Source organism: Mesocricetus auratus, unplaced genomic scaffold, assembly GCF_017639785.1.
Source record: "Mesocricetus auratus isolate SY011 unplaced genomic scaffold, BCM_Maur_2.0 Super-Scaffold_6730, whole genome shotgun sequence".
NCBI classification, from domain to species: Eukaryota; Metazoa; Chordata; class Mammalia; order Rodentia; family Cricetidae; genus Mesocricetus; species Mesocricetus auratus.
The window spans coordinates 108,238,717-108,265,588 of NW_024429184.1; the positions used below are offsets into that span (position 1 = coordinate 108,238,717).

General features: G+C 42.6%; 1 protein-coding gene and 1 long non-coding RNA gene across 2 annotated transcripts in view; one reads left to right on the top strand and one right to left on the bottom strand.

Moving 5' to 3' along the window:
* Commd10 (COMM domain containing 10) overlaps positions 1-24,359 on the bottom strand; it is a 119,553-nt gene extending 95,194 nt beyond the window's left edge. Inside the window, exons 1-4 of the mRNA XM_005069134.4 lie at positions 24,226-24,359; positions 22,648-22,738; positions 21,080-21,190; positions 17,045-17,200 (exon numbers count right to left, since the gene is read on the bottom strand). Coding sequence (XP_005069191.1) covers positions 17,045-17,200; positions 21,080-21,190; positions 22,648-22,738; positions 24,226-24,266 — 399 coding nt within the window. The 5' untranslated portion in view covers positions 24,267-24,359. The remainder of the gene's footprint in view (positions 1-17,044; positions 17,201-21,079; positions 21,191-22,647; positions 22,739-24,225) is intronic.
* LOC110340736 lies at positions 24,246-25,981 on the top strand. Its single transcript, XR_002382536.2, has 2 exons — positions 24,246-24,388; positions 24,627-25,981. It is a non-coding gene; the product is annotated as an uncharacterized LOC110340736 (long non-coding RNA).
* Positions 25,982-26,872: the final 891 nt, after the last annotated feature.

A 26,872-nucleotide genomic window follows, 5' to 3' on the forward strand; every position in this document is an offset into this window, starting at 1 on the left:
GCCTCTGCCTCCCGAGTGCTGGGATTAAAGGTGTGCGCCACCACCACCTGGCTTCTTTTAAGTCTTTCTAAGAACTTACAAACCTTTAACTCCCTTCTACACCTGCCTACTTGATTTCAGGGCAGGTCCCCCCCCCCACATCTGTTCAAAACTGTAATAAATGTATGTGCTCTTTTCGAAAGCATTTTATTTTAGGTAGGAATTTCCCTTCTATGAATTTGATTCCATGACTCTGTTCTGAAGTTAGCTTCACACAGACTGACTTCCGTTACTGTCACTGAAGCAACATTCTCTGGGTCCCATACCACACAGACAGCAGCACCCCGTCTTACTTCTTCAGTGTGGAAGTGCAGACTCTCATTTCTAGTGATTCTCTTCCTCATACAACTGCTACTTTTGTTCTTATAATATCACACACCTGTCTATTCCAAACATGTTCTACCAATTTGTTTCAGATGTCTCTTATTTAAAGCCAGAGTTGATGACTGTTTTTAAATACCACTGTGTGATGTTTGCCATCAATGGGTACATTACTTTTGATACACACAGAGTTATCAACTAAAATCAGTAACTAGAACATTTTAAAAACTAAATATTTAGAAATTAACCACATGCTTTTAAATAATGCTCAAAACAAAACGGAAAATTAAAATATATATTGAACTAATTGTAAAAGAAAATTTAGGACCAGGAAAGAGTTTTTAATACTTGAAATAAAGGCAGAATCTAAAGAGAAAAACTGGTAAACCAACCTTCAACAAAATCAAAATGTTTGCTCTGTAAATGACCCATTAGAAGACAAGTCACACTGTGCAGTAGGGGTAAGCATGTGCAAACCACATGCCTGACAAAGGACTGGTATCTTACACAAATAAGGAGCACCAAACCGTAGGATACAACTGAAAATGTGGCCCTCATCCCTCACCAAGGAAGCCTCTTTTCCTGCAGTTAGGGGTTGTTACAGAGATTCACAACTGGTCAAACTGCACAGAGGGATGATGGAGTACCCTGCCCCAGTTGGTACATCTGCAATGCAATCTGTACACCTACAGTTCAGGGGACATCACAGAGGAGGCATTCTAAGAGCCAGAGGACCAGGATGCCAGCTGTGAGACAGTATCTTCTAAACATGATGGAGATTCTGCCCCCATGAACTTTTAACAATATGCCTGTCTAAATAAGACCTACATAATGACCACACCAGCTGATACAGCATAGAGGGGATGAATTCTACAAGATCACTGTATTACTTTCTTCTTGTTGCTACAACACTCTGACCAAACATTACATAAGGAAGGAAGCTTATTCTAGCTTACAGTTCTGGAGGGAGAGTTCAACAGGCAGGAGAAGCTGAGAGATCACGTCTTCAACTGAAAACGCGAGGCAGAGAGAGTGAACCAGAAGGCAAGCAAGCCCTCCCCAGAGAAACGCTTTCTCCAGCAAGGCTCCAATTCCCAAGGGCTCCACAGTCTTCCTAAGCAGCACCAAACACTCAATATGAAAGCATACAGAAGACATTCTCATCTAAACCACCACAAACCCTCCTCTAGACAAAGAGCTATGGCTAATAAACAGTTGCTGAGAGGAAAAACATCTGTTTTCTCTAGGTATGATCCCCCCAATAGATTATCCAGTCCTAAGTGGTCAGTCTTAAACAGATATACATATGAGCAACACTAAACAGACTCAATAGGTTTTGTGTGTGTGTGTGTGTGTGTGTGTGTGTGTGTGTGTGTGTGTGTGTGTGTCTTTAGAAACAATACTTAAAAATGAGATCATGGATGAGAGGGGCACTGGAGTAGGAGAGGGAGGGAGAGAAGTGGAAACAATGTAAAAACAGTACTTATATTTTAAAAATAATCCATGGCACATGAAGAAACATCTCATTTAAGAAGAGATGAAATGGCAAAGAAGCACAAGAAAAAATGCTGACTACCACTAATTACCAGAGAAATGCAGATAAAGCAATGGTGAAACTTCAGTACATACCTTTTAGGACAGTTCATATAAATGTGTCAATAGAAATGCTGGCAGATACATAGAAAATGTAGACCCTTCATACATTGCTGGTAGGAATGCAAAACAATATAGCCACTGCAGTTTTCTTAAACAGCTACCATGTGATTTAATAATCACATGTCAAAAACTTGAAGTTCACACAAAAGCCTACATATACATGTTCATCTGTAATAATCCCAGACTGGAAATAACTAAGACGTCCTCCCAAAGTTGAATTTTTGTAATACGGCAATAAAAAAAGAAATGACATGCAAAGAGTTCCTCAGATAAAGCTCCAGAAAACTTGTGTTATAATATAAGCCAAGAGTCAACCCAGAATATTACACACTGCAGGACTCCACCCACATACCATTCTTGAAATGACAAGATAACACGGAAGGACAGGAGAGCTGTGGTTGACTGGGATGAACAAAAAGGGCAGGGAGAGAAACCCCTAGAAAACAAGAACAATGTGACTTCAGTTTCTTCCAAGGCACAGACAACATGAGAGAAACTTGGGATGGAGCCTCTCCATATCCTGAATGTTTGAATATCATCGCCCCGTGTTGTGCTCTGGGTGGGGAAGTGTTACCACCAGGGAAACTGGAATCTGTTAGTTCTTACAACCTGACACTCAATCTATACTAGTGCCTCAGGGGAGTACACAGAAGAGGAAACGAAGAATATAAATAAATAAACACTTCCTAAATTCCCAACTATACTGTTCTTCGGTATTCTGTTAGTTGCTCAGAGCCTCTCCTCACAGCTGCTGTAGTCCCTCATGGCTCTTCAGTGTGGACTGTGTCCTGAAGGCACACATACAGATAGAAAAGGACTTTTGTTTTCCAATTAGATGTATGAGCTGCTTTGCAGGGTTAGGGTTTTGAAGCTTTCTCATTATACACTCGCATGACCAAGAAAGAAATGACTTTTGGGAAGATCAATTTATCAATCTACATAAAGTCATACTGGTAAGTCCTCAACAATGTACATTTGTGCTAAATTCCACACCTGTCAAATTCACACCTTCTATTTAGGTAAAAGGGAGAGGTGTCTATTCTTTCCAGCACACTAAGGGGAAGTACAAAGACTATTTCCTTAGGAAACGAGAGTTTGCTGAAGGAAAATGGGGCTGAGCCCAGGATTTAGGGTGTTTCATTGGAACACTGGCCACACCAGAGCACAATGCTGCTGCACAGGTAACTAATGCCACTTCTGCAAGGGGTGGGGAAGATGAGGGAAGAAATTTGGGGAAGGTCCTTACGATCCACTCAATTAGGATCATTAGTCAAATAAGCAAACCTGTAAACTGCTGTCTGAGGACCAGGCTTAACAGGGAGACAGGGCTCAATTTACTAAGTAGTAATCAAAAGCTCTGGCCCCGAGTCTGAGCAAAGTTGATGTCAGAATAATGTAAGAATGACCGCTACATTATCAAGTAATTCAATTCAAGGAGTACAAGTCATTCCCTACTTTGTATATAATGGGTTCCTAAGTACAAGAGTGTGTAAGACTAAAAAAGATAAAATAAAAGTAAAAAATACACAAAGGAAGTAAGTTGCATTGCCCTCAGAACCAAAAATTAAGACAAAACAAAACAAATCCATATTATGGCATTAGACAAATCTGTACTGTCTAGCATTTTATTTCTTTTTTTCTTAAATATTATTGTTCTAGTTAGGCTTCTGTTGCTGTGATAAACACCAGGACCAAAAGCAATTTGTGGAGGAAAGGGTTTATTTCATCTTACAGGTTACGATACATCCTCAGGGGAAGCCAAGGTAAGAAATCAAGGCAGGAACTTGAAGTAGAGCGTATGGAAGAACACTGTTTCTTAGCTCACTCACCTACCGTTCTTACAGCTAGGCCCATCTGCCCAGGGCTTCACCCACAGTGAGCTGGGCCTCCTACATCTATCAGCAACTAAGAAAATGGCCCACAGACATGGTCATAGGCCAATCTGATGGAGGCAGTTCATGGCTGAGGGTCCTCTTCTAAGGTGACACTAAGTTGATGCCAAATTGACAGCAGAAGCTAACTAAAACAATTATCTACATAATTATGAATGTTAAGCAACACGTATTACAAATTGAGGGGAAACCTGGTTTTGTCACCATAGTAATGATTTCTACTCAAGTAAATATATTGATACTTATGAACATAACTATAAAACTGCACTTTAACCTTAGTTTTCTGTCCATTTTTAAATAGCAGTGGAAATGGTGAATCGATCATTAGCTGTGCACTTAACATCTGAACTCCAAGAAGCACAGGAGATCACATCTCAAGATGCCAGTTAGTCAGCTGGCAACGGAATTCTGCATCCTGCACACTGTGAGAATTGTAGCAGGACTGATGGCAAGCATATGGAGAACAAATGTCAGTAAATAAGTCAGGAACCATCTGTGCAAATAAACTCACACAGTGAAATCGCCACCTCCTTTCACCTTAGGGGAAAAGACGGAATGTGATAAAGGTGGAACCTACCCACCAAGTGAACGGAGAGCAGATTAACAGAGACAGAGAGAGAGAGAGAGAGAGAGAGAGAGAGAGAGAGAGAGAGAGAGAGAGAGAGAGAGAGAGACAGAGACAGAGACAGAGACAGAGACAGAGACACAGAGACACAGAGAGAGACAGAGACAGAGACACAGAGAGAGAGACAGAGACAGAGACAGAGAGAGAGACAGAGAGAGAGAGACTCAGAGTAAGAGATGGAGACACGGAGAACAAGCAAACAGCAACATAACCGAGCATGCATTACAACGCTGAGAAGAGACCATGAAACACGAGCCACTATAAAGTCAAGTGTTTAAAACCACAGGCCTATGACAAATTCCCTGGGCACGCCTAACAGCTCAGAGACCCCCTTAACGTGGTCACTGCTGTAAGAAACAACACTGTTCAGAGATGCAGTTACAGATGACACAGACACACAGATGTGTAGATGCTCCACAACTGATACCATGCTGGTCTGGATCACTCCCTACCGCAGGACGCTGCAAGTCTGCTATGAGCTTAGCGTTGTATCTGTTCGAAGAATTTACTCAACAAATTGCTACAACTCCCTGTCAAAAATATATGAATAGTACAAGTTTAAGGACAGTGAAATGTCATTCAACTAATGATCTCAAAATTGGCAACACTGAAAAAATACATCAGCTGTATTTAGCAAGTGCACATCTTGGAGCACGGTGACATACTCTAAGTACTACTGTGAGCTTGCAGTTTAACACTAAAAAGAAAACCCAGAAATACCTACTTTCTTAAAGCTAACATTCAAGTGGATAAAAGATTCACTGATGATTAATAGGTAAGTAGTATTGTATGGACTGAGTGACAATAATAAAATAAAAACAGGGTCAGGTTAGAGATGGTAGACAAAAATACAATTTTAAAGAACTTAGCCAGGACCATACAAGCATGAAGACGTGAGTTCAATGTTAGGAACCCACGTTAATAGCCCAATATGGGGGTGCCCCTCTGTAATCCCGGCTCTCCTACGGTGAAATGGCGGGTAGAGACCCACAAGATGGGAAGTGGTGACAGGAGCACAGGCAGCGCTTGGATGCAGTGCAGCAGCAGAAACAAGAGAACTCTGAACTGAAACGTCAAAGGAAAACAAGATCGTATTCTGGGAGGACAACCCACTGAGCAGTCTCCAGAGGACAGCGGGAACGTGCTGCCTTCTGCAAATGTCCAAAAGTAAAGAGACCAGACCAGCAAAATACTTACGGCACTCTGTGCTTTTCATGTTACCAAGTCATCGAGTCTTAAGAGGTAGCAACGCTTACAGACATCACAACTTAGGTATATGCCCTAACTACACCCTCACTTAGGAATATGTCCTAACTACACCCTCACTTAGGGATATGTCCTAACGACACCCTCACTTAGGGATATGTCCTAACTACACCCTCACTTAGGGATATGTCCTAACTACACCCTCACTTAGGGATATGTCCTAACTACACCCTCACTTAGGGATATGTCCTAACTACACCCTCACTTAGAGATATGTCCTAACTATACACTCACTTAGGAATATGCTCTAACTATACCCTCACTAAGGGATATACTCCAACTATACACTCTAGTTCAGACACAAATGTCAACATGGTCCCTCTTTAAGGGTAATAATAAAAATTTATATTTCTTGACCTACACACTTATTCAAAAAACCTACCATGAGACTTCTCTCTCACCAATTTAAGATGGTGATAAGACACATCAATGACTTCCAAATTGCTACTGCTCCCTGTCAAAAATATATGAATAGTACAAGTTTAAGGACAGTGAAATGTCATTCAACTAATGATCTCAAAATTGGCAACAGTGAAAAAATACATCAGCTGTATTTAGCAAGTGCACATCTTGGAGCACGATGATGTAATTGGGGTAATCTTGCTAACAGCACAGTTCTCTGACATTAGCAAAATTTTTATTCAATTTGTTAATGGTTCTGGTCTCAGCCAATTACTTAGGAGAAAATACATTTCTGTTTTGAGTAAGACTGATTAAGGGTCTCTTAGATTAAAACCCTTTAAATTCACTGTTGTACCAACAGCAAAATCCATCAATTTTTGTTTCCTAGAGGAATTTCCATGTATTTCAAGCTAAAGCAACTCTTCCTATTCTCTCACTTTTAAAGAGAGAAATTTGAATGTCTGGAATCTAGGATTCTAAAAAGACTCAAGGGCCATAACATAACTGAACCACATACAAACGCAAAAGCTTAAAGTACAACAAAAATTAAAGTGAAAAAATACTAGGAACAAAAAATACAATTCACATCTCTTCCCTGAACTGTTCTTTTCTCGCCAATAAATAGAAATATCCCTCTTTAAAAGAAAAGCAAACAGACAGAACTTCAAAATGGCACATATTGTGAGTCAAGACTATTTTTAGTTTAACAACTATTTCTGGAGAATCTGCTATCTTTCAAAGGTTACTATAACAATGAAGCTATAGCAATGACCAAACAGACCAACAGTTCTGTCCTTGTGGAGTTCGTATTATAGGACAGAAGCAAACAATTTAAAAAATATATACAAGTAAAAAAAAAAGTAGCAGGGTATAAAATGAGATAAGCATCAATAGAGGTCTCTTCCAATTATGACGGTCTAAGATAAATGTTGCCTTTAAACATAGATCTGAAGATGGTAAAGGAGGCAGCCATATGGACATCCAGTAGAAGAGCCTCTGAGGCAAAGAGATCAGAGGGATTCAGAGTGAGCCAGGTGGGAGATATTAAGCGGTGAAGGTCAACAAGATGGACAGCGGGCTGATGGGGGACTACAGGTCACATATGCAACTGTAAGAGCTTAATTCTATCATAAGCGACACAGAAAGCCATGCAAGGATTTGTAGCAAAAAGAGAGCAGAATAAAATAGAATTTAAAATAATAATTGCTGGTGTCCTGAGCTAGTAAAGACTGAGAAATAGTTTGTGTTACATTAAAATTCTTAAAGACAAAAGTTATAACCCTCAGACAGGGTATTTTTCTTTGACAATTTAAAGGCCGAGGAAAATGAGTAGCAGCAGGCAGAAATCAATGGGAATTTTACTTTAAAAAATACATAAAAGGACCTTGACTGTTAGAAGGGAATCATATAGTGGAGAAATTTACATGTTTCTGACTTTTCCTAGTCCTTGTAGTGTAGGGTGGCTAAATTTTTAACAGAAAGCTTCTGGGGGTTTGGCTTAAGGTAATCAGTGATCCCATTCCTAGATTCATATTCAAGGGAAATGGAAACATACATCCACAAAAGGACTTGTCCAGTAAGTGAAGTTACCCCACACCTGGGATGATGCAAATCCTAGAAGCCATACGCTGCCAATAAAAAGCCCAGGGCTAGGTGTCGGTACCCTCCCCTCAAGTAGTTAGTCAGAACACTGCCAGAACAACACAGGCTATTGCCATTGTTTTTGACCGCCCACAAGAACTTGACGGTAAGACCCTATTGCTTAAGACAACACACTCATTGATCATAGGACATAGAAAAGTAAAATCAGTACTGACCAGGAAGATCTTTCCTGCTAGTGACCTCTGTGAACTACAATAGTGACCAGCATGACAAGATATGTCCATGAGTGCAATAGTGGCAACACGGTTATGGGGGTAGCCAACTACTTTCTAATTGGATTTAAAGCCTTCTACTAAAAAACAAGCATGTCTAGTACTCATCTGGAACTGTAAATCTTGTCCAGAACCTATGGTCAAAGAGCTTATAGGCCCCACAGATAAAGCGCCAATGGGCAAAGTAACAAGCAGCTCTCTACATTAATATTGTCTACCCAGGGATTAGAGAAATTTCTTGTGCAGGAGTGGTGGTGAATGCAGAAGCTAACAACTGATCAAAGTGTAGAGAACAAGCACTAGTGGAGTATTCAGCCACACATGGGACATCTATATCACATGCAATCCAAAGCTCAGTACCACCACGGAGGAGGAGACAGAAAGATGATCAGGAAGTACTGGAGCAAAACAGTGTCTTCTACCATAATGAGATTGCTGCACTTCTGAACTCACAGCAGCTGTGGTTGTCTGAAGACTTTCTGCACAAGATCAAGCCAGTCATATTACAGTACAGAGTAGGAAGGGATCACAAGCCCCACCTGTAACTAAGGAGCTGTGGGCAGATGATGGCTCCTAAATGAGAATCGTTTTTCTTTAAAGGTGTGACCCTGGAGGTCAATCATGACCCACTGAATGGCCCCACACTTAGATGTATATGAGCAGAACAAACTGGACTTAATGGGTCATTTAAAAAACAAAACAAAAAAAGGACACAAAATTCAGAGAGGAGTGGATCTGAGAGGACTTAGGGGGAAGAGTGGAGAGGAGATATGATCAATACATTGTATAAAATTATCAAAGAAGAAAAATACTCTTTAAGGAAAGATTTGTCCACAAATGTTCACAGTAGTGTCACTCTTGACAACATGGAACTTTGACTGCCCAAACATCTGCAATAGAAATAAACTGTGGCTTTCAATCAGTACACCGTTACTCAGCAATAAAAGAACACCTGATACCGGTAACAACACCAGACAATCCAAGAAAGTGTCCACTGATGTTAGGCCAATACACATTACACATTCAAGCCCGTTTATATTAACTACAATATCCTAAAAACTAAGCTATGGTGACAGAACCAAGAAGAGCAGGGTGCTGGGTATAGTTGTGCATGTCTTTAGTCCTAGCACTGGAGAGGCAGAGGCAGATGAATCTTTGTGAGCTCAGATCAGCTTAGTCTACTCAACTAGCTCTAGGCTAGTTGGGGATACATGGTGTGACTCTGTCTTAAAAAATAAAGAGGATAAGGGTAGAGAGATTGGGATAAATTAGATAATTTCTGGATGATGAACATAAGATAAACACTATTACAGATGACTGAGTATACGTAAGTTCTGAAACTCACCATTTGAACACTAAACATCCCTGCATTTTATTGCAATCAAGTTATATTTTTATATCTATAAAAAAGAAGCTTAAAATATATAGCAGAATATCTCAGAACCTCATACTAATTCCAGCACCTAGAAAAATGATGCCTTTTATTTGATGACATACCAGTGACTGAAGTAACAGAGGCAGAAATTAAAGTTGAATGTGGATATGATTACAAAAAGTACCTTTCTCACAAATAAAGGCAACAACCTTTATTGAACCTGAAAGACCATTCCCATGTACATTTATAGTGACACTGTGTGTTTAAAGATTTAGATACTGAAATATACCCTGTCCTCTTCAGAGTAAAACTATTCATCTACTCTTACAATTCCCAAGGAAATACGATAAAAAATTAAACAAATTACAACATGAGAAAATAAATTATAAAATGTCTATTTCTAATTTCTTACATGCCATAAAAAAACAAGTATATTTGCATGGATGGAGAATGCCCCACCCAGAAGTTATATATTATTCAACAAAATTCTCAGTTCCAGACATGGACTACCTCACTACGCGTTACTCATCAGGGAAGCCTCAAACATCACAGGCTATTGCTACTACTTTGGTTGCCCACTATAACTAGATTATAAGATTATATTGCTGAAAACAACATACACTTTGGTTTCAATATATTGAGAGGTCAATCTCAAATTGTCTGGAAAACTTTCTCCCTACTAGCTAGCTTTCACAGTGCCAGAAGGTGCTAGCTGCCCACTGCAAGAGAAAAGATTTCATCAGTTGTCTTACCCAGCACTGAACCCTGTTTGCTACGGTACCAGCCTGCCAGGCAGCATGTGCCCACGGGCACAATAGTGGCATGACTATTGCAATGTTAGTCAACTGCTTTCTGGTTGTGTTTAAGGTTGGCTCCACTGGAGGGAATTCATGCCCGAACCCATGGGTGCAGAGACCATGGGGACCTACTGCTGTTGTTCCACTAAATAGTCATGACGTCAATTTTCTTTTAAAGAGATGTTTTATAACCACAGATTTGTAGTGCTCTTAACCTTGGCTAAAGAAACAGTGGACAGTAATCAATGCAGACTCATAATTGGTCAAAATGCTAATAAGAGACTGAGTTCTCCATATCAACTGCCCCATTCCAAGGCTCAAGGAACATAACAGAGGATGAGCAGAGAGAATACAAGAGCCAAAGAACAGCAAGGGATGCTGTGAAATGTAGCCTTTTGGACATGACATGACATCGCACTCACGAATTCATACCAGCTGTGGTTACCCACACAAGGCCTACAGAAAAGCAAGCCAGCAAAACTCCAGCCTGGATGAGGAAGTGGATCACAAGGCTCTATCCCTAGCTGAGGAGATGTTGACAGCTGCTGGCTGGTATAAGAAAAAGAGCCATTTTCTCTGAGGATGTGGCCATTGGTAGGTTGCCTATGTGAATGGTCCCATACCCAGGCAGGTAGCATTAACTGAACTTGGCAGAGATTTTTGCTGTAGTTTTGTTTGAGTTTTCTTTTTTGTTTTTACGTTAATTGAAGGACATGAAGTTGGAAGAAGGCCATGCTGGGGGCAATTTTTGGGGACTAAGAGAGAGGAAAGGGGGTAGCTAAGATCAAAATGCACCATATTATTCCTCAAAGAATAAATAAAATTATTCTAAACAAAGGCAGGTATTTAACAATAAAATACATGATTGGCTGTTATGTTTAATACAATAAACTTTGTAATGGCTTAAAAGGAATTGTTTTAATGTTTAGATATCTTAGGGAATAATGTCTTGGCTATCCATTTTAAGTGCAGGTTTTGTAATGACCTGCATGAGAACAATAAAATTTCATCATAACACAATAACTGTGTATTTTGAGTAAGTCTGTATATAAATGGTGACATGAAGAACAGAAAGCTATGCTTGACAGGAGAAAATCACATTGAACATACTGTGGGCATTCAAAACAAACAAGAGTTATATTTTTACATAAAACTCCCCGACATATATATAAATGCCTCTCAAGAAGACAGATCAATGTGCAAGCTACTTTAGAAGGGCTAATGACTGGCCTTCCATACACTTGTCATTATCTTACTTTTGAAAGGCATGTTAGAAACAAAACAAAACAAAACAACACACACTTTTGGAACAGTGCCTGAAAAGTCTCAGAAACGAATGCTATTATTGCCAATAATACTTGACACAATAGTTTTTACTTTTAATTTGGCTCAAATGTATTCTAGATAAAAACGAGTGGATAGAGTTAAAGATAATATATGTTTTCTGTGGTCTGTAATGCAGTGGGTATGATGACCACACAGGCATCATGACAAATGTTGGAGAAGCACTGCTGACAGCCAGCTCTGATGATGGGAAGAACGTAAGGCCGGATGTGCAGCAGAAATACCTCAGTCTCCCAGAGATTAAGACAGTGCTTCTGAGAAGTGAAGAGACAGAATTGAAAATCCCTTTCAGTCAAGCATTAGGAAAAGTGATTATGATGGGTTTTCAGGCCTCTCCAACGAACAGATCTAAATAATAAAGACACAAAGAGGTGTTTTCCCACTACGCCTTTCAACTACTTTTCAACTTATCTTTGACAAGGGCACACAACGGGAAATGCATTCTCCTTGCCAAATGGGGCTAGAACTGGCTGTGCATAAGAATACATAGCCGGGCTCTTACATCATATGCAAAAATTAACTTTAACTCAATTAGATACTGAAATAAGAGGCATATGAGTGCTACAGTGGAAAAGCTCTTTGGCAATGCTCTGGCTGGTGTTTTTTAGGATATAAAACCAAAAGCAAAGCCACAGATAAAAAAGCAAGTGTGATTGTGCTAAACTCAAAGTCCTTGAGCAGCAATGTGCACACAGAAGAAAAAACATCCTGCAAAATGGAAAAAGATCCCAACATCATAATATCTGATAAGGGTCTAGTATTAAAAAAAAATAAAAGAATGCAAACAAAGATCCCAGAAAAGCAATCCCGTTTTCAAAATGGGCAAAGCTGGGCTAGAGACATGACTCGGCAGTTGAGAGCACTTGCCACTTCCAGAAGACCTGAGGTAGGTTTCCAATATCCACACTAGGATGCTCACAACCACCTACCTCTCCAGCTCCAGGAAACCTGATGCCCTCTTGTGGTCCCCTCAGGCATCAGTACTCAAAGGCGCCCGCACACACACACACACACACACACACACACACACACACACACACACACACCTTAAAAATAGTAAGATACCTGAGTAGGTGTTTTTTAAAAGAGATTACCAGCAGGCATGGCAAAGGTGTTCAGTGTCACATCAGGAAAACACCAATCAAAGCCAGAGTAGAATGTCATTGCTGCATGTTAACAAGGCTGTTATCAAGACAACAACAAGAGAGGCTGGAGAGGTGGTTCAGTGGTGAGGAGCACTGGCTGCTCTTCCAGAGGACCCCAGTTGGATTCCCAGTATCCACAATTAGTCATCCATAACTCCAACCCCAGGCGATCTGACACCCTCTTCTGGAGTCCATGAGCACTAGACATACAAGAGTTCACAGACACACATGCAGGGAAAACACTAATAAACATAAAATACAATTTTAAAATAAAAAAAAGAGCTGACAAGGGTATAGATAGAAGGGACCCGTGCACACTGTCAATAAAAACATAAATCGGGACATGTATTACTACAAACGGCAGGAGTGTTCCTCAAAACACTGAAGACTGCCGTTGATAGATTCTGGGAAGTAGAGTCACTGTTGCCAGCTGTGTAACCACTACTGAACCCACCAACCTCCAGTGGACAGATCCAAGCTCGTGTTCATACAGACAGCCCTGGTGAAACGCAGTGGGTCACAAAACAAACTGAATGAGCATGCACACAAGGACAAGTTCTGTACCCAAAGCAGGAGTGTCTGAGAGCCGTAGGGAGACAAGAGAGGACGGAGCTAAAAGTGGTCACTACGCATTATGTACATATATGAAACTGTCAAAGGCAAATTCAATTGAGGCAAAAAGATTGAAAATATTAGTGCCATATGACTCAGGAATCCCTTGTTAAGTAAATGTCCAAAAGAAATGAAGCTGGGCCCGGCAGTGGTGGCGCACGCCTTTAATCCCAGCACTAGGGAGGCAGAGGCAGGTGGATCTCTGTGAGTTCAAGACCAAGCCTGGTCTACCAAGCGAGTTCCAGGACAGGCTCCAAAACAATACAGAGAAGCCCTGTCTCGAAAAAAAGCAAAAAAAAAAACAAAAACAAAAACAAAAAAAAAGAAATGAAGCTGGAATCTTGAAAAGACATCTACACATGCATGTCTATTGTGACACTGTCCACAACAGCCAAGACACATTAGCAACCTAAGAGTCTGTCAATGGATGAATGGATGAAAGGACATGGTTCATATTCACAATGGATTGTTATTCACACACACACACACACACACACACACACACACACACACGATAGCTTGGGCACTGAAGAGAAGGCTCAGTAGCTCGGTGCCCCAGATCTACATGAAGATTCAAACCCAACTGTAACTCATGATCCAGGGGATCCAACACCCTCTACTGGCTTCTGCTGCTACCAGGTACACATGCAGTACACATACATACACACAGGCAAAACACTCTTTCCAATTTCTTCCAGTCCTCCAACTTTATTTATTCTTTTGGAGATGGTTTTACTACATTACTACATTGTACTGGCTGTCCTCAAACGTGTGACCTTTCTCCTTTAGTCTCCCACGCTGCTGGGATAACAGACACATGCCACAATACCCAGCCATCAAGTTTCTTTTTTCCATTTTGCATATTTTATATGACAACTTATGACTCTCAAGCAGCATCTGAACTTAACAGTCCCTGGGGGAGAGAAATACTATCTCCAAAGGCATCTGTCCTTTGGACACTGGGAACTACCTCCTGGCTAGAGCCTGCAAACAAGCAAGCAATGCAGACCCGTGCAAGACGCTGGGGAGGCAGACCCTCAACGCAGAAGGAAAACACAAGACACAAGCAAGACCAGAACAATATGAACAAGATTTTCCAAATGGAGATGTTTCAGGGGGACAAAATGAAAAGGCGCAATCGGCACAGGAGGCGGGAAACAAAGAAATTGAAATAATGGAAAGCCAGGCGGGAACTCAGAGGACAAGGACAATCAGTCACAGAGGGAAAACTCAGATGGAAACAACATGGGACATTTCCTAGAGATCGAGAGGTAATACTGAAAGACAGTGTTTCCCCCCCTAAACTGTCAATCAAGAAGACTAGAAAACAAGGAAAAGGAGGCGGGGAGATGGCACGTCAGTCAAGCGACTGCAAGCACAAGCCCAGAGTTCAGATCTCCAGCACCCTTGTGACCGCGACACCGGCAGGACAGAAACAGGTTAACACAGGTTCACTGGCCATCCCAGTCTATTGAACCAGTGAGTTCCAGGTCCTACAGAGAAACTGTCTCAAAAAACCAAGTGGGGGGGGGGAGGGAGACACCCAATGTGGCCTGTGGCACTCACACACACAGGCACACATGCAAGCACACATATAGATCACACAGATAAAAGGGGGAGGGCTGTATAGATTTGGGGGGAATTCTCTATTGTAATACTGCAAATATCCATGTGAAAATAATTACAAAAAATGTATTTGAAAATAATTGAAAGACATCTGTTTTTTTAAAGTTTCTATCCCTAATAAATGAATTACCAAAGTCACAGGACAGATCAATATAGATCGGAAAGTCAAGACACACAAAGCTTGCTAGCCCTCCTTGGGCCCAATCTCCACTACCACAAAAACAGTATTTTAAAGAGTTAATTGTGTTTCTAGTCCAGTATCTAACAATAAACAATGGGAACCAACATTTTAAAAATAGCATCATTTATAACAGCTTTAAAAACAAAATAAAATACTGTGCTAAAAAATAAAATATGCACAGGATCTGTGATAAAAATAAAGAACACTGACAAAAGAAATGAAAAAAAAACTCTATGTAGCTCCGGCTGTCCTAGAACTCACTATGTAGATCAGGCTGGCCTCAAACTCACAGAGATCAGCCTGCCTCTGCCTCCTGAGTTCTGTGACTAAAGTGTGCACCACCGTGCCTGACCCTCTTACAGCAGAGTTTCAGGAATTAAAGCAGAATGATGTACTGACACAAGGACAGACAAATAGATCAAAGGATCAGAGAACTCAGAAAAAGACTTAGGCAAATCCATGAGATGATTTTTTGACAGAGGGCAGAGGCAGTTTGGAGACAAAAGGATAATGTCCGTAACAACCACAGTAACAATGCGGGCACACGGTGCAAACATGAACCGTCGTGGTCCTGTACCTTACACCTTAAGTGAAAATAGCTCAAAATGGATCTCAGACTCACATGCGAAACATCAACACTGTGTAAAAACTGACAAATAACAAAAGAGGAAACCTTTGTAACAACGGGTCTGTCCATAAATCCCAGGCACAAAACTGAGCATGGGGTCAAGAGCCTCCCAAATGACACACGGAACATCAACGGCTTTGGCTATGTGGGACACGCCACTACAGAAAAAGGAAAGACAGCTGCAGTCTGGCAGGAGCGCTGTCCCATCACAGGCGCCACCGGGGTCTAGAATTGGAACTTCTATTGGAATTCAAGTTCCCAGGGAAGGGAATGCAAGCAAGCACCTGTATATGTTAAAACTGAGAGAACGCATTTCTATAGGATGCATGCCTGGAATACAATGAGACCTCTATCTCTGTCTTCTCTTGGATAGAGTACAGCTAAGCAAAATAACCAGACACTTTACAAGAGAATACATATGCATGACAAGTACATGAAAAGCTATCAAAACTGTGTATTAAAAACACAAGACAGCACCACAAACCTACTGCAATGGTTTTAAGAGAAAAAAAGGAAAGAAAAACAACTGGTAAACTAAGTCTTGAAGAGTCCGGAACTGCTGACCCCGGCGTATTCCTGGTACCGCAGAACAAGGCTATTCCTTCAGACGCCCCCTCCCGGAGGGCAGGAGTAACTCCCAGCTCACCTCAGACGTACCATAAACAGGCGAAAAAGAAATCTTCAGCAAAATATCAGCAAGGCAAGCCAGCAGCATAGTCAAAGGATAACACATGAGATTTACCCCAGGAACTGTTTGCACATCGTAAGACTAATGTAATACAAAGTATGAGTAGGAAAAGATGAAGTCTGCCGATCATCCCTGACTCTGTGAGGTCAGGCTCGAGGGGCGCCTTGTGATACACCGTCAACTTTGCGCTCTCCCAGTGTCTGGCTTAGGGGAGCTGACGGATGCTAAGTCAGTATCTACCGCATGCCAGGGTAGTGCAGACTCACAGACTCACAGAAGACAAGCAAGAGTATGACTCAGTAAGTGTTAAAAACAAGCTCGCATGGGAACACAAAGACTCACTGCCAGGGTGTAAGGAGACTATCTCATTCCTACTCTTACATTACAGAGGTACATTTCAAATGGTCAAAAGTAAGTCTTGTGGTAACAAATTTGCTAGCTAGCACGTAGAAAAACTTAAACAGGAATATTTGACTTTCTGCCTTACTTTACCTCTCACCAAAATGTTATCATTTCTTAGGCCCAGCTGCTATAAATTTTTGAGAAATATGTTCGGGACAGCCCGCCCTGTACCTTGTGAGGGCCCAGAATCCTCTGCCTGAACTTCTCAACTGTTTCTTGACCCATAGCCGACCAAGCATTGGCAAATGCTTCTGCTTTCTCTTGGGTAAGACGAATATTCTCCAGTTGCTGCTGCAGTGCCGCCGGCTTCACGTTGTGGTACACTGCCTGTCAAAGAGGGGAAGCACACACATCCTCAGGCTTATGCAAAGACCTTCAGCTGTAACAGTACATAAGTATTTAAAGCAAACTAAATACTGTGCGTGCGTGCGTGCGTGCGTGCGTGCGTGCGTGTGTGTGTGTGTGTGTGTGTTTGCAAGTCCAGGGCCTGTGGAGGCCAGGGGCACTGGCTTCCCCGGAGCTGGAGCTATGGTGTTTTTAAGTAGCTAGAAGCAGATTCTGAAAACTGAATTTGGGTTCCCTGAAAAAGCAGTAAGTGCTCCTAACTGCTGAGCCATCTCTCCAGGCCCAGCATTAAAACAGTTTAAATCGAAAAGACTCGATGGCCCTCTTGCAGGCATTTTCAACAGTTCTATTAATAACAATACACAAAACAAAGAGCTAAAACTCATGGTTAATAGGCCTAACTTGTTCAGGCTAAATGTTTCATTTTGCATGGGTTTTAAAGAATACTAAAATTACTTAGTAAAGTTTTATTTCATTTATCTCACTTAATTTAAGTTTACAATCGTCTCAGCAAATACATGTTCTCAAGGAGTCCTCAAAACTGCCTTTATCTCCCAACCAAAGTTACATATAACAAAAGAAAATTCTAAAAATAATTTTAAGAATATCTGTTCTGTTCCTTACAGAAATTGATAACAACATTCCCACAAACCCCATCCTGTGCTGCTCTGTTCAACTACCTTTCTTTTTCTACTGGAGGTTCACCAAGCCTAAGAAGAGTTATCATTAAGATCCCCACTAAGGTTTGAATATGAAGAGTCCCTCCCAGGTTCAGGGGCTTGAGCACAGGTTCTAGCTACCAGCACTCTCTTTGGAAGAATCTGCTCCCACCGCCCCAGTCACAAGCCACCCCCACCTCCATGATTTCCCAAATGCATTAGATCCTTTGAAACCCACCAACCAAAATAATCCCCCATTCTAAGTCATGTATCTGATCCCAATAACAACAACAAGTAAGAGAGGAAAGTGGCTAAGGCGTGATAAACCTGAGCATGGGGTTCACAGGTCTTTGTGATTAGTATACGGGGGAATATAGGTGAAAGGGTTTGGGGCCACAGGCTAGAAAAGATCCAGAAGGATGCAGGGGGAACATGATGTTGATTCTGAGAGAAGTGCTGATAAGAATGGCAATGCTTCAGAGAGGAACAAGGATTCCATCAGAAACGGAACTACAAGTCATTCATGTTACGTTCTGACACCCCACGTGGCTACATTCTACATGCGTCCTGAAATTTGAGTGAGGCAAAATTAAAAAAATAATGAACTGGGGGCTGAAGAGGGCTCAGCCATTTAAGAGCACTGACTGCCCTTCCAGAAGACATGGGTTCAGTTCCCAGCACCCACAAGGCAGCTCACAACTGTCTGTAACTACAACTCCACACGCTCGTCTGGACTCTGAGGGTACCAGGCACACATGGTGCACAGACACGTATGCAGAAAAAATATACAAAATAAAGTAAAAATAATGGATTAACATTTGGTGAAGGAAATTTCAAGGCAGTATACAGTATGTGCCATGGCTACTGCTTGCTACCCTTAGCCAGGTTTTATAAGGAAAAATAGAAAGAGAGAAAAATATGTGGGGGGAAAGAGCTGGAACACAGTCGGGATTAAGGACAGGACAGGTACGAGGGACACAGACAAAGTGGCTCTAACTGCTAATGAGATTAAGGAGAGACCTGGCACTTTACACTTTGCCCTGGGGCGATAGGAATGATGCCCTGGGAACAAGATGCCACCCACTGAAGGCTCTAGGGCATAAAACTGAAAACCATTCATCTGCAAGAAGAGAGAAAAACGCAGTGCCTAAACAGAGACAGCTCCAGGAGAGTGTTCTCCCACACCACAGATGCTGCAGCTGTGGTGAATGGACGCTAAGCTGTCTGTCTTTGCAGCAGAAACCGGCAGCAGCACCGACACAGTACTGGTTCTGCAGATATACAGAATGCAGGGGTTACAGCACTGTGGACAATGGCAGCAAGGTTCCAGAAAATTAATGAGACCAGACAGTGTGTCGCAGGGTAAGACTCCATACATGGAGTGCCTGACTGGGCTGGTCATAAAGTTGCAAAGATGAGGTGCATCCACTGAGGAAAGCTGCAGGTGCCTTGTGAAGCCATGCCAGGACCAGATGTGCCACGGGAAGCAGAGCTATGGTTATGGGGCTGCCTAAGCTCACTGGAACCCAGATTATGCACTGTAAATTCCAGACGCTAGACATGGAACTATAGAGCTTGCTGTCTCTCTGATGTACGTTCATCTTGCTTTGGTGCAGTTTTTCCATGGCATATCACCAGTCCTCCCTTTTGAAATGGGAATAATTACCCTGTATTACTGAACATTGAAAATATGTAACTTGGCGTTTGTTTGTTTGCTTGAGATGTAATGAGCGTGTGGAGGCAAAGGATGGACTGTTATGGCTTCAATGTCAAGTCTTCCCCATAGGCTAGTGCCTGTGAAGGCTGGGTCCCTAGCTGGTGGCTTTTTGGGAGACTGTGAACCATTAGGAAATGAGTCTTTACTGCCTCATTGGAGAGCAGGCCATAGGTGTTAGAACCCAGCTCCCGGTCAGGGCAGGCTCTGCACTTCCTGATCTTGGGAACTACAAGTTCTATGTCTTACACTCCTGCCTCCATAGACAGGAATGTCCATGAAAATATCACCACATCCTGCACATTGGATCAAACTGTGAGCCAAAATATACCCTTCCTTAAGTTGTTTCCTCAGTTGTTTGCCATGACAACATTCCATCTATAGCCTCCATCAGGTGGTGGCAGATGCCTGACACCTTGTCCTAATAGTGTCTGTCCTCTACAATGCCCATGAAACTGCAGTACAAATATCCTATTTAATAAACTGATAGGTGATGGGGGAAGTCCTTCTGTGTATATGTTTGTCTTATTTGTTGATAAATATAGCAGTGTTGGCCAATAGGGAAGCAAGATAGGTGGGACTAGGAGTCAAGGAGGAGTCTGGGAAATGTAGTCAAGAGTAAAGAGTCGGCCATGTGATCCCAGGAAGAGAGGATGCATAAGGGTGGGATCCTCGGTAAGATAAGACCTTACAGAAATATATATATTTGTAGTTATGGGTAATACTTAAGACAGAACTAGCTAATGAGAAGCCCTGGACATTGGCTGACAGCATTGTAACTAATAGAGTCTCTGTGTGTTACTTGGGGGCTCTGAAGCGGCGATGGGACCCAGGCAGGAATCCCATAACAGATAGGAATTTACTGCAAATCTATTTTAAGTTCAGCTATGTGCTAGGCTTATAAAAAGAGATGCAGAAAGTAAGATCCCGGCCCATGCTATGTCCAAATCTAGTGACAGAAACAAAAGTGGCATGTGTGAAGTAATGGGAGACTGCCAGTGTCCCTACGGTGATGATCAAAGAAACACAAACAAGGGCCGGCAGCGGGACTAGGAGATCCGAGCTCACGTGACAGGACTTGGACGGAATGAAAATGATGGAATGAGTTTGAGGAGAAAAAAGCTATAGAAAAGCAACTCAATAGTAAAAAACCACAACATTATTCGTTTCTATATCCTCCTAATCAAACGACCGGATCACTTGTTCAGCTTCTTCAATGAAAAGTGTTAACTTTTCCAACTATACCAAGAAACGATGAGTTAATATCAGATGAAGGCCCAATTCACACTGTTAAATATTTGCTACTGCTGTATCATATTTTTTTGCAGAGTGAAGTACTACGGGAAGAAGGCATGCACTCAAAAATGTTTCAGTATACTGAAACTCCTCATTAAAACATCTTGATAGTTTCCATCTTACATAGCCATACAAAAATACAAAAAGCCTTGAAAATATGCGGTAAATAGGACATTAAGGCAATAAAAGTACCTGCTCCAGAATAAACGATATTGTTTCCAGAACCAGGTGAAGCTCTTGTTTCTCTAGAGAGAATGCGGCCTGAAGTTTCTCTTCCTCTTCTTCACTGAAGCTGCTCTCGGCCTACAAACACAGAGGCAGTCAGCCGAGCGTGTGCATGCACAAACCTCACTTATCTATACAGGAAAGGAGGGCCTAGGGCAAAGGCCACGGTGAAAGCAATCTGCATGCTTCAACCTAAATTCTGTCACGCGTTCCAGACAACTGTAAGTGGGATGAAATGAACTTTGCATGGTGACATACTGAGCACTGGGAATCTGACCTGAGAAATGCATGGTTTTTCTGGTTTAATTAGAGGCCACCTCAGACATCTCTGCTTTACATTTCTGATATCTGGTTTGCTTAGTCCTTCCATCTCGTCTCATAATTAGCAGTCACTTCTTGAAACTGCTGGCTTCCCCATCCCAGCGGTACCTTCGTTCCCTACTTCCCCTTCACCAGTCTGTCTGGCTGCTTCTAGTGAGCTGGTCAGGAGCCCTGACAGCTGTCTCTGCAGAGTGAAGCATGCAGCAGTTACATCAACAGGCTTCCTGTGGGGACCTACAGTCCCTGCGATGGGGTCAAACACAGAGGCTTTCTCGTTAGATGAGTTGTAACCACTGATGTGTAACATGAGACATCACAGACTGTTCCCGCTACTGTCCCCCCACCCCCCACCCCCGCCACATACACACACCATCTACATCACAAAGTTACTATGGGCACGAACTTAGAGTTCCTATGTTGGTTTTGAATTTCTCATGGGAAAAAATGTACAGCCACGTGATAGGGAGTAGATAAGAAATGTAGGCTAATTTTAAATGTAAGAGGTAGCTAGTAACCAGCCTGAACTATCAGCCGAGTATTCTTAATTAATAGTAAGTCTCTTCGTATTTATTCAAAAGCCAGCTGATGGGACAGAGAAGGCTGGCAGTCCTGACAAAAAACTCTGCCTACAGTGGAAAGAAATATTGACTGAATTCTTAAGATTTATTTGTATATGTTTGCATGGTGTCTTCATGAGTTTATATGTACTATGTGCATTCAGGAGCTGAAGAAAGCCAGAAGAAGGCATCGAATCCCTGGAACTGGAGTTGCAGATGGTTGTGAGCCACTAAGTGGGTGCTAGGAACTAAACACAAGCCCTCTGCAGGAGCAATACATGCTCTTCACCACTGAGCCATCTCTCCAGCCCTGGGCTGAACTGTCTTTACCAGGAAGAACTAAGTCAGACTTTTCCTAAAGTAAGTTCCACAGAACATTAAATACCAAGATAAAATAGTTCCAAAGTAAACCTTTGCCCTTAAATATATGACACAAACATTAGAATGGAAAATATTCTGGAAAGTTCCATTTTTAAGTTAACTATAGAATACAAAGTTTTCCAAACTTTTGACCAAAGAACATTATCAAAACTTCCACAGATTTAGAGTTCCTGAGAACACATAAAAGAATGATATTTCCTATATTCTCCAAATGATAGCATCATGCTTCAGGGGAATCAGAGGGGTCACAAGCCACAGGAATACAGAAATACAAACCTTCAGGTGGAGCTTTTGAAGAATTCGGATAAGAAGGCGTGGGAACCGTCCAGTATCTATTGCATTTATCAGCGGCACTGCTTTCTTCATGCTAAATATATTTGTAAACAAAGTTTCAAAATAAATTTTAAAATGTATCAACTGCGGTAGCTCTGTCCTCCTAGAAAAATAACCAATCTGAGCATTTCCAAAAGGATATCTCTCCCCCAAAAGCATTCCTGTTGCAAAGTACATTTGACAATTTTCTCTTTAATTACTTGGGGAGGTAGGTACCCTGTCAGGGAATGGCAGTGATTTAGCAGTGGGAATGCATGCTACCACTTAATCCAAAATAAACTCTTAGGGACTATGGAGAAGGACACAGCAAACTAGAGAATTACATCAAAACCATAGAGGATAATGATGGGAAATAATGGTGGGGGGGAGGGGGAAGACAACACATACAAAATTATTTAGAGTGCACAGTTACTTTAAGACCTGTGTCACTTGTGATAACCAATTTCAAAGTGTGTGGTGAGCACAACAGCGTACATACTGAATATGCTTTCATAGTGTGTGTTTCCCCCAGGACAAGAGCTTGAAGAAAAGAAGTGGCTTGTCAGATCCAATGACAGAAGGAAAAATTTTAAAATACCGTCTTCTTCCCAATGCAGGAATGTTATGTGTTCAACCGTCTATACAGTTGCCTGCATTCACGAGTATTTCTTCTGCCTCCACAAACTGAGTCGGTGTTTGCTGAAATAATTGTGTTTCAATGGGGGGGGGGGGGATCTTTATAGGATGTGGTGGGGCGGTCAATAGTGCCAGCATATTGGGAGTGTCCACGAGTCTGAGGCCAGACTTGGCAACACAGGAAGAACTCTGCCAAAGAAAATCTTTAAAACTGGTCTTTGCACCACCACCAGTGCTAGCCAGTCTTACCTAACACACCGAAAAAATTTAAAACTACATAAAATGAAAACACTATTGATGGTGCCAAGACTGCCTAAGTATGTCATAGTGCCTGAATTGCCTTGCTTGGTTTTAAGGGGCTATTCACACGTGTCATTTGTTATTCATAGTACCAGCGTGAGCCTTTCTCACCATCATCGGGTCTGGAATGACTGAAAACAGAGGGTACTTTCCCAAGAAACTGGACGGATTTCGGGTGGCATCAGTAACTTCGACTACCTGCACTACAAGGTCACTCACGTCAGGATCTCTGGTACAGACCAGCTCGGCCAGGGCGCTAAGGCACCCTGCAGGTGAACCACTCCAGAATGGAAGCTTGCAGCTCCCAGCCCTACCACCCCTCCCACCCACGCCCTCGTCCACGCCCGGTCCACCCTTCTCCACGCCCCGCCCACGCCCCTCCACACCCCGCCCATCCTTCTCCACGCCCCGCCCACGCCCCGCCCACGCCCCTCCACACCCCACGCCCCGCCCACGCCCTCCTTCGAGCCCCTAGAAGTCTCTCCGCAGCTCCCCTCCGGCTCCCGACCCGGGTCGACCGCACCGCTGCGGCAGGCGGCGGCGACACCCCTGCTCCCTCCCAAACAGGTCACTCCCGCGTGACGGGGCGCTCAGCCTGACCGCTACCTGGGGCTCTCCGGCAAGATCAGCGCCGCGGACGCCGCCATCCTCAAAGCTTCCTCGCCCGCGCGACTGTCAGCTGTGCACAGCCCAGCCAATGACCGCGAGCCTGACGGAAGCCCGGAAGGGCCACGTCTCACCGCCAGGACGTTTGCGTTATCGGGCTGTGGTGAGCAGGACTCCAAGGGGCTTGTGCATGATCCCTAAAGGAAAAGGAAGGTCAAGGTCATCATTTCTAGCATTCTGACCGTTTCGGAATCCGGGCTGTACATGTATATTTATTTTCATTTATGTATCTGCATCCCTGGCTAGGCGTATATGTATATGTGTGCATTTTATGCACGAGCATACATGACTGTGCATACTTAGATGTAGAATGCGTAGCAATTTACTTTTTTTTTTTTCAGGTTTAGCGGAGAGTTTAAGCAGGCTCCGAGGAGTCTACGGATGGAGAAATGGGCCAAGGTGCATGGCTTGTCAGTAGAGGTTAAGCTACCAACTCTGCTATTGATCCTGCCGTGTCTGCATCCCCAGAGTTCGCTGCAGAACGCAGTTCTGGCTTTGGGCATGTTGGTCCAATCCCTTCTACAGTGGATTCATTGAGCACCTACTGTATACTGTTCATTGAGTGCCAAGCATTGAACTAGGCACTGGGGACTCAAACAGACAAATATGTTTTGTCAGCAATTAAAATGGACAAGTATTTGTTGAGACTCTACTTGGGGTCCAGCATAGCATAGAGAGAAAGATAAAATTACCAGAAAGTGTATAGTTAGGTTTCTCACGAGAGATTAAGGAGACAATGCATTTTCACAAGAACCTTTATCTTCCTCAGAAGAAAAGGGGGGGGGGGGCTCGTGTTAAGGGGTGGGAGTAGCAGAGTAGGGCTGGAAAATGCGAGAAGCTTCCTGAGCCCGCAGAGAAGAGGAGGGCATTTCAGCAGAGGTCAGAATGAGCAAAGGTTGAGAACCAGAAGAGCGATTTGACTGGCGTGTTAAAGACAGTCTGGAAGTGAAACTAGAAGCAGCTTTGGTGAGGGGCTTTGGCCTGTGCACTTATCTGCAGAAAAATGGGTAGCCATTAAATGTTAGGGGTTTGAGTGTTTGCTTTTAAGATTGCAGTCAGAATGACAGTCTGATTCCAGAGAGATTCGGGGAAGACTACACAGGAACTTACTGCAGTAATCATAAGCAAACCCCGTGAGAGTGAAAAGGCGTTGGAAATGAAGACAGCACATGGGTGAGAGTTACATTCCAATAGTAGACTGTTCAAGAGCTGGCAAAAGATCGAATTTAATTTTCCTTCCTAATTATGTTTTACTGAAATTATTATTTAAATTAGTTGGCATTTCTGGAGCAACCGAACAACACTGTAACTGAGAGAAGCCAGATTGCAAATTAAAAGTGAATAATCCCCACGTGGATAATTGAGTCAATTATACAGTATGTTGAACACATACAAATATACTTAGTTCCACAACACTCCACACACTCCCCCAATGTATGCATATCTGAAAAAGATGTATGTGAATCTACATAATTATGGGTCTGTGATCCAAACACAGATTGCCTTACCTGGCAGAACTTTAGAGGGGTCCAATTTCTCCTCAGTCTTTGAAACAGTCTCCTTGTGTCTTGATTTGTTGCCAAAATATAAAGTCACTAATCAGTTAGACCTAGCTCAGATCCCTAGTGAACTTCAGCCCTTCCTTGACTGCCTTAAAAAACACAGCTGGGCTTTAATAAAAGAGGTCAAATCCTGAGTCTGTGTCACCTCATACACCTTCGAATGCCAGATAGGTGATGTGGAGGTGGCAGCAATGTCTGCTTCCCTGGACTGTGGTGAGGATTAAGGGATGTGATCTGTACCACAAAGATTTTACGTGTGTGTGTGTGTGTGTGTGTGTGTGTGTGTGTGTGTGTGTGTGTATGTATGATCAGTTACAGGATACAGGACAAGGTATAACCTGTTGCAAAGCCCTGTCGTTCTGCCCAAGGTAGCTGGGAACTGGCCACACGCTGCTTCACACCACCTGCCCTGGTTGGTCTCCACAACCCAAGACAACACACAACCTCTGGCTTTCTCCTTTTAAGACATCATGTCCACAGACAAGAAGCCCACCCCAAAGCTTTGACAGAATGAATTCCCACACTTCCCTTTTTGTGTAAATAAGGTTTTGAACCTAATGTGAAACTACATACAATAAGAGCAATTATCAAGTATTGTCCAAGAGAAAGAAAGGGTAATAACATACACAAAAATGGAACGACAACCAATAAGAACAACGCCAAGCAAGAAATACATACTCTCCTTGGAGTACTTACAAAGCACAGACCTCCAGAGTCTCGTGCAGAGTGGCCCTGCTGGTCACAATGGTCTATCACACTGACTCTCTCCATATGTAATGATGACTGATTGCCTGCCTACCTATACAGCCATGCTGTGAATGATTTCGCCCCTTGAGTGTGAGAACTCCGTTAAGCTGTTTCCACACTGTCTGGTATATGTGCACACGTGTCCATGAGAGGGTCCTTAAAGTTGTCTACTGGTTACCACTTGTAGAGTGGGGACTGACTGGAGTCAGGAGCCTTCCTTCATGACCCTCTCCGAGCCCCACCCACACCTCCCTCCACACCACGCCCATGTCTGTGAA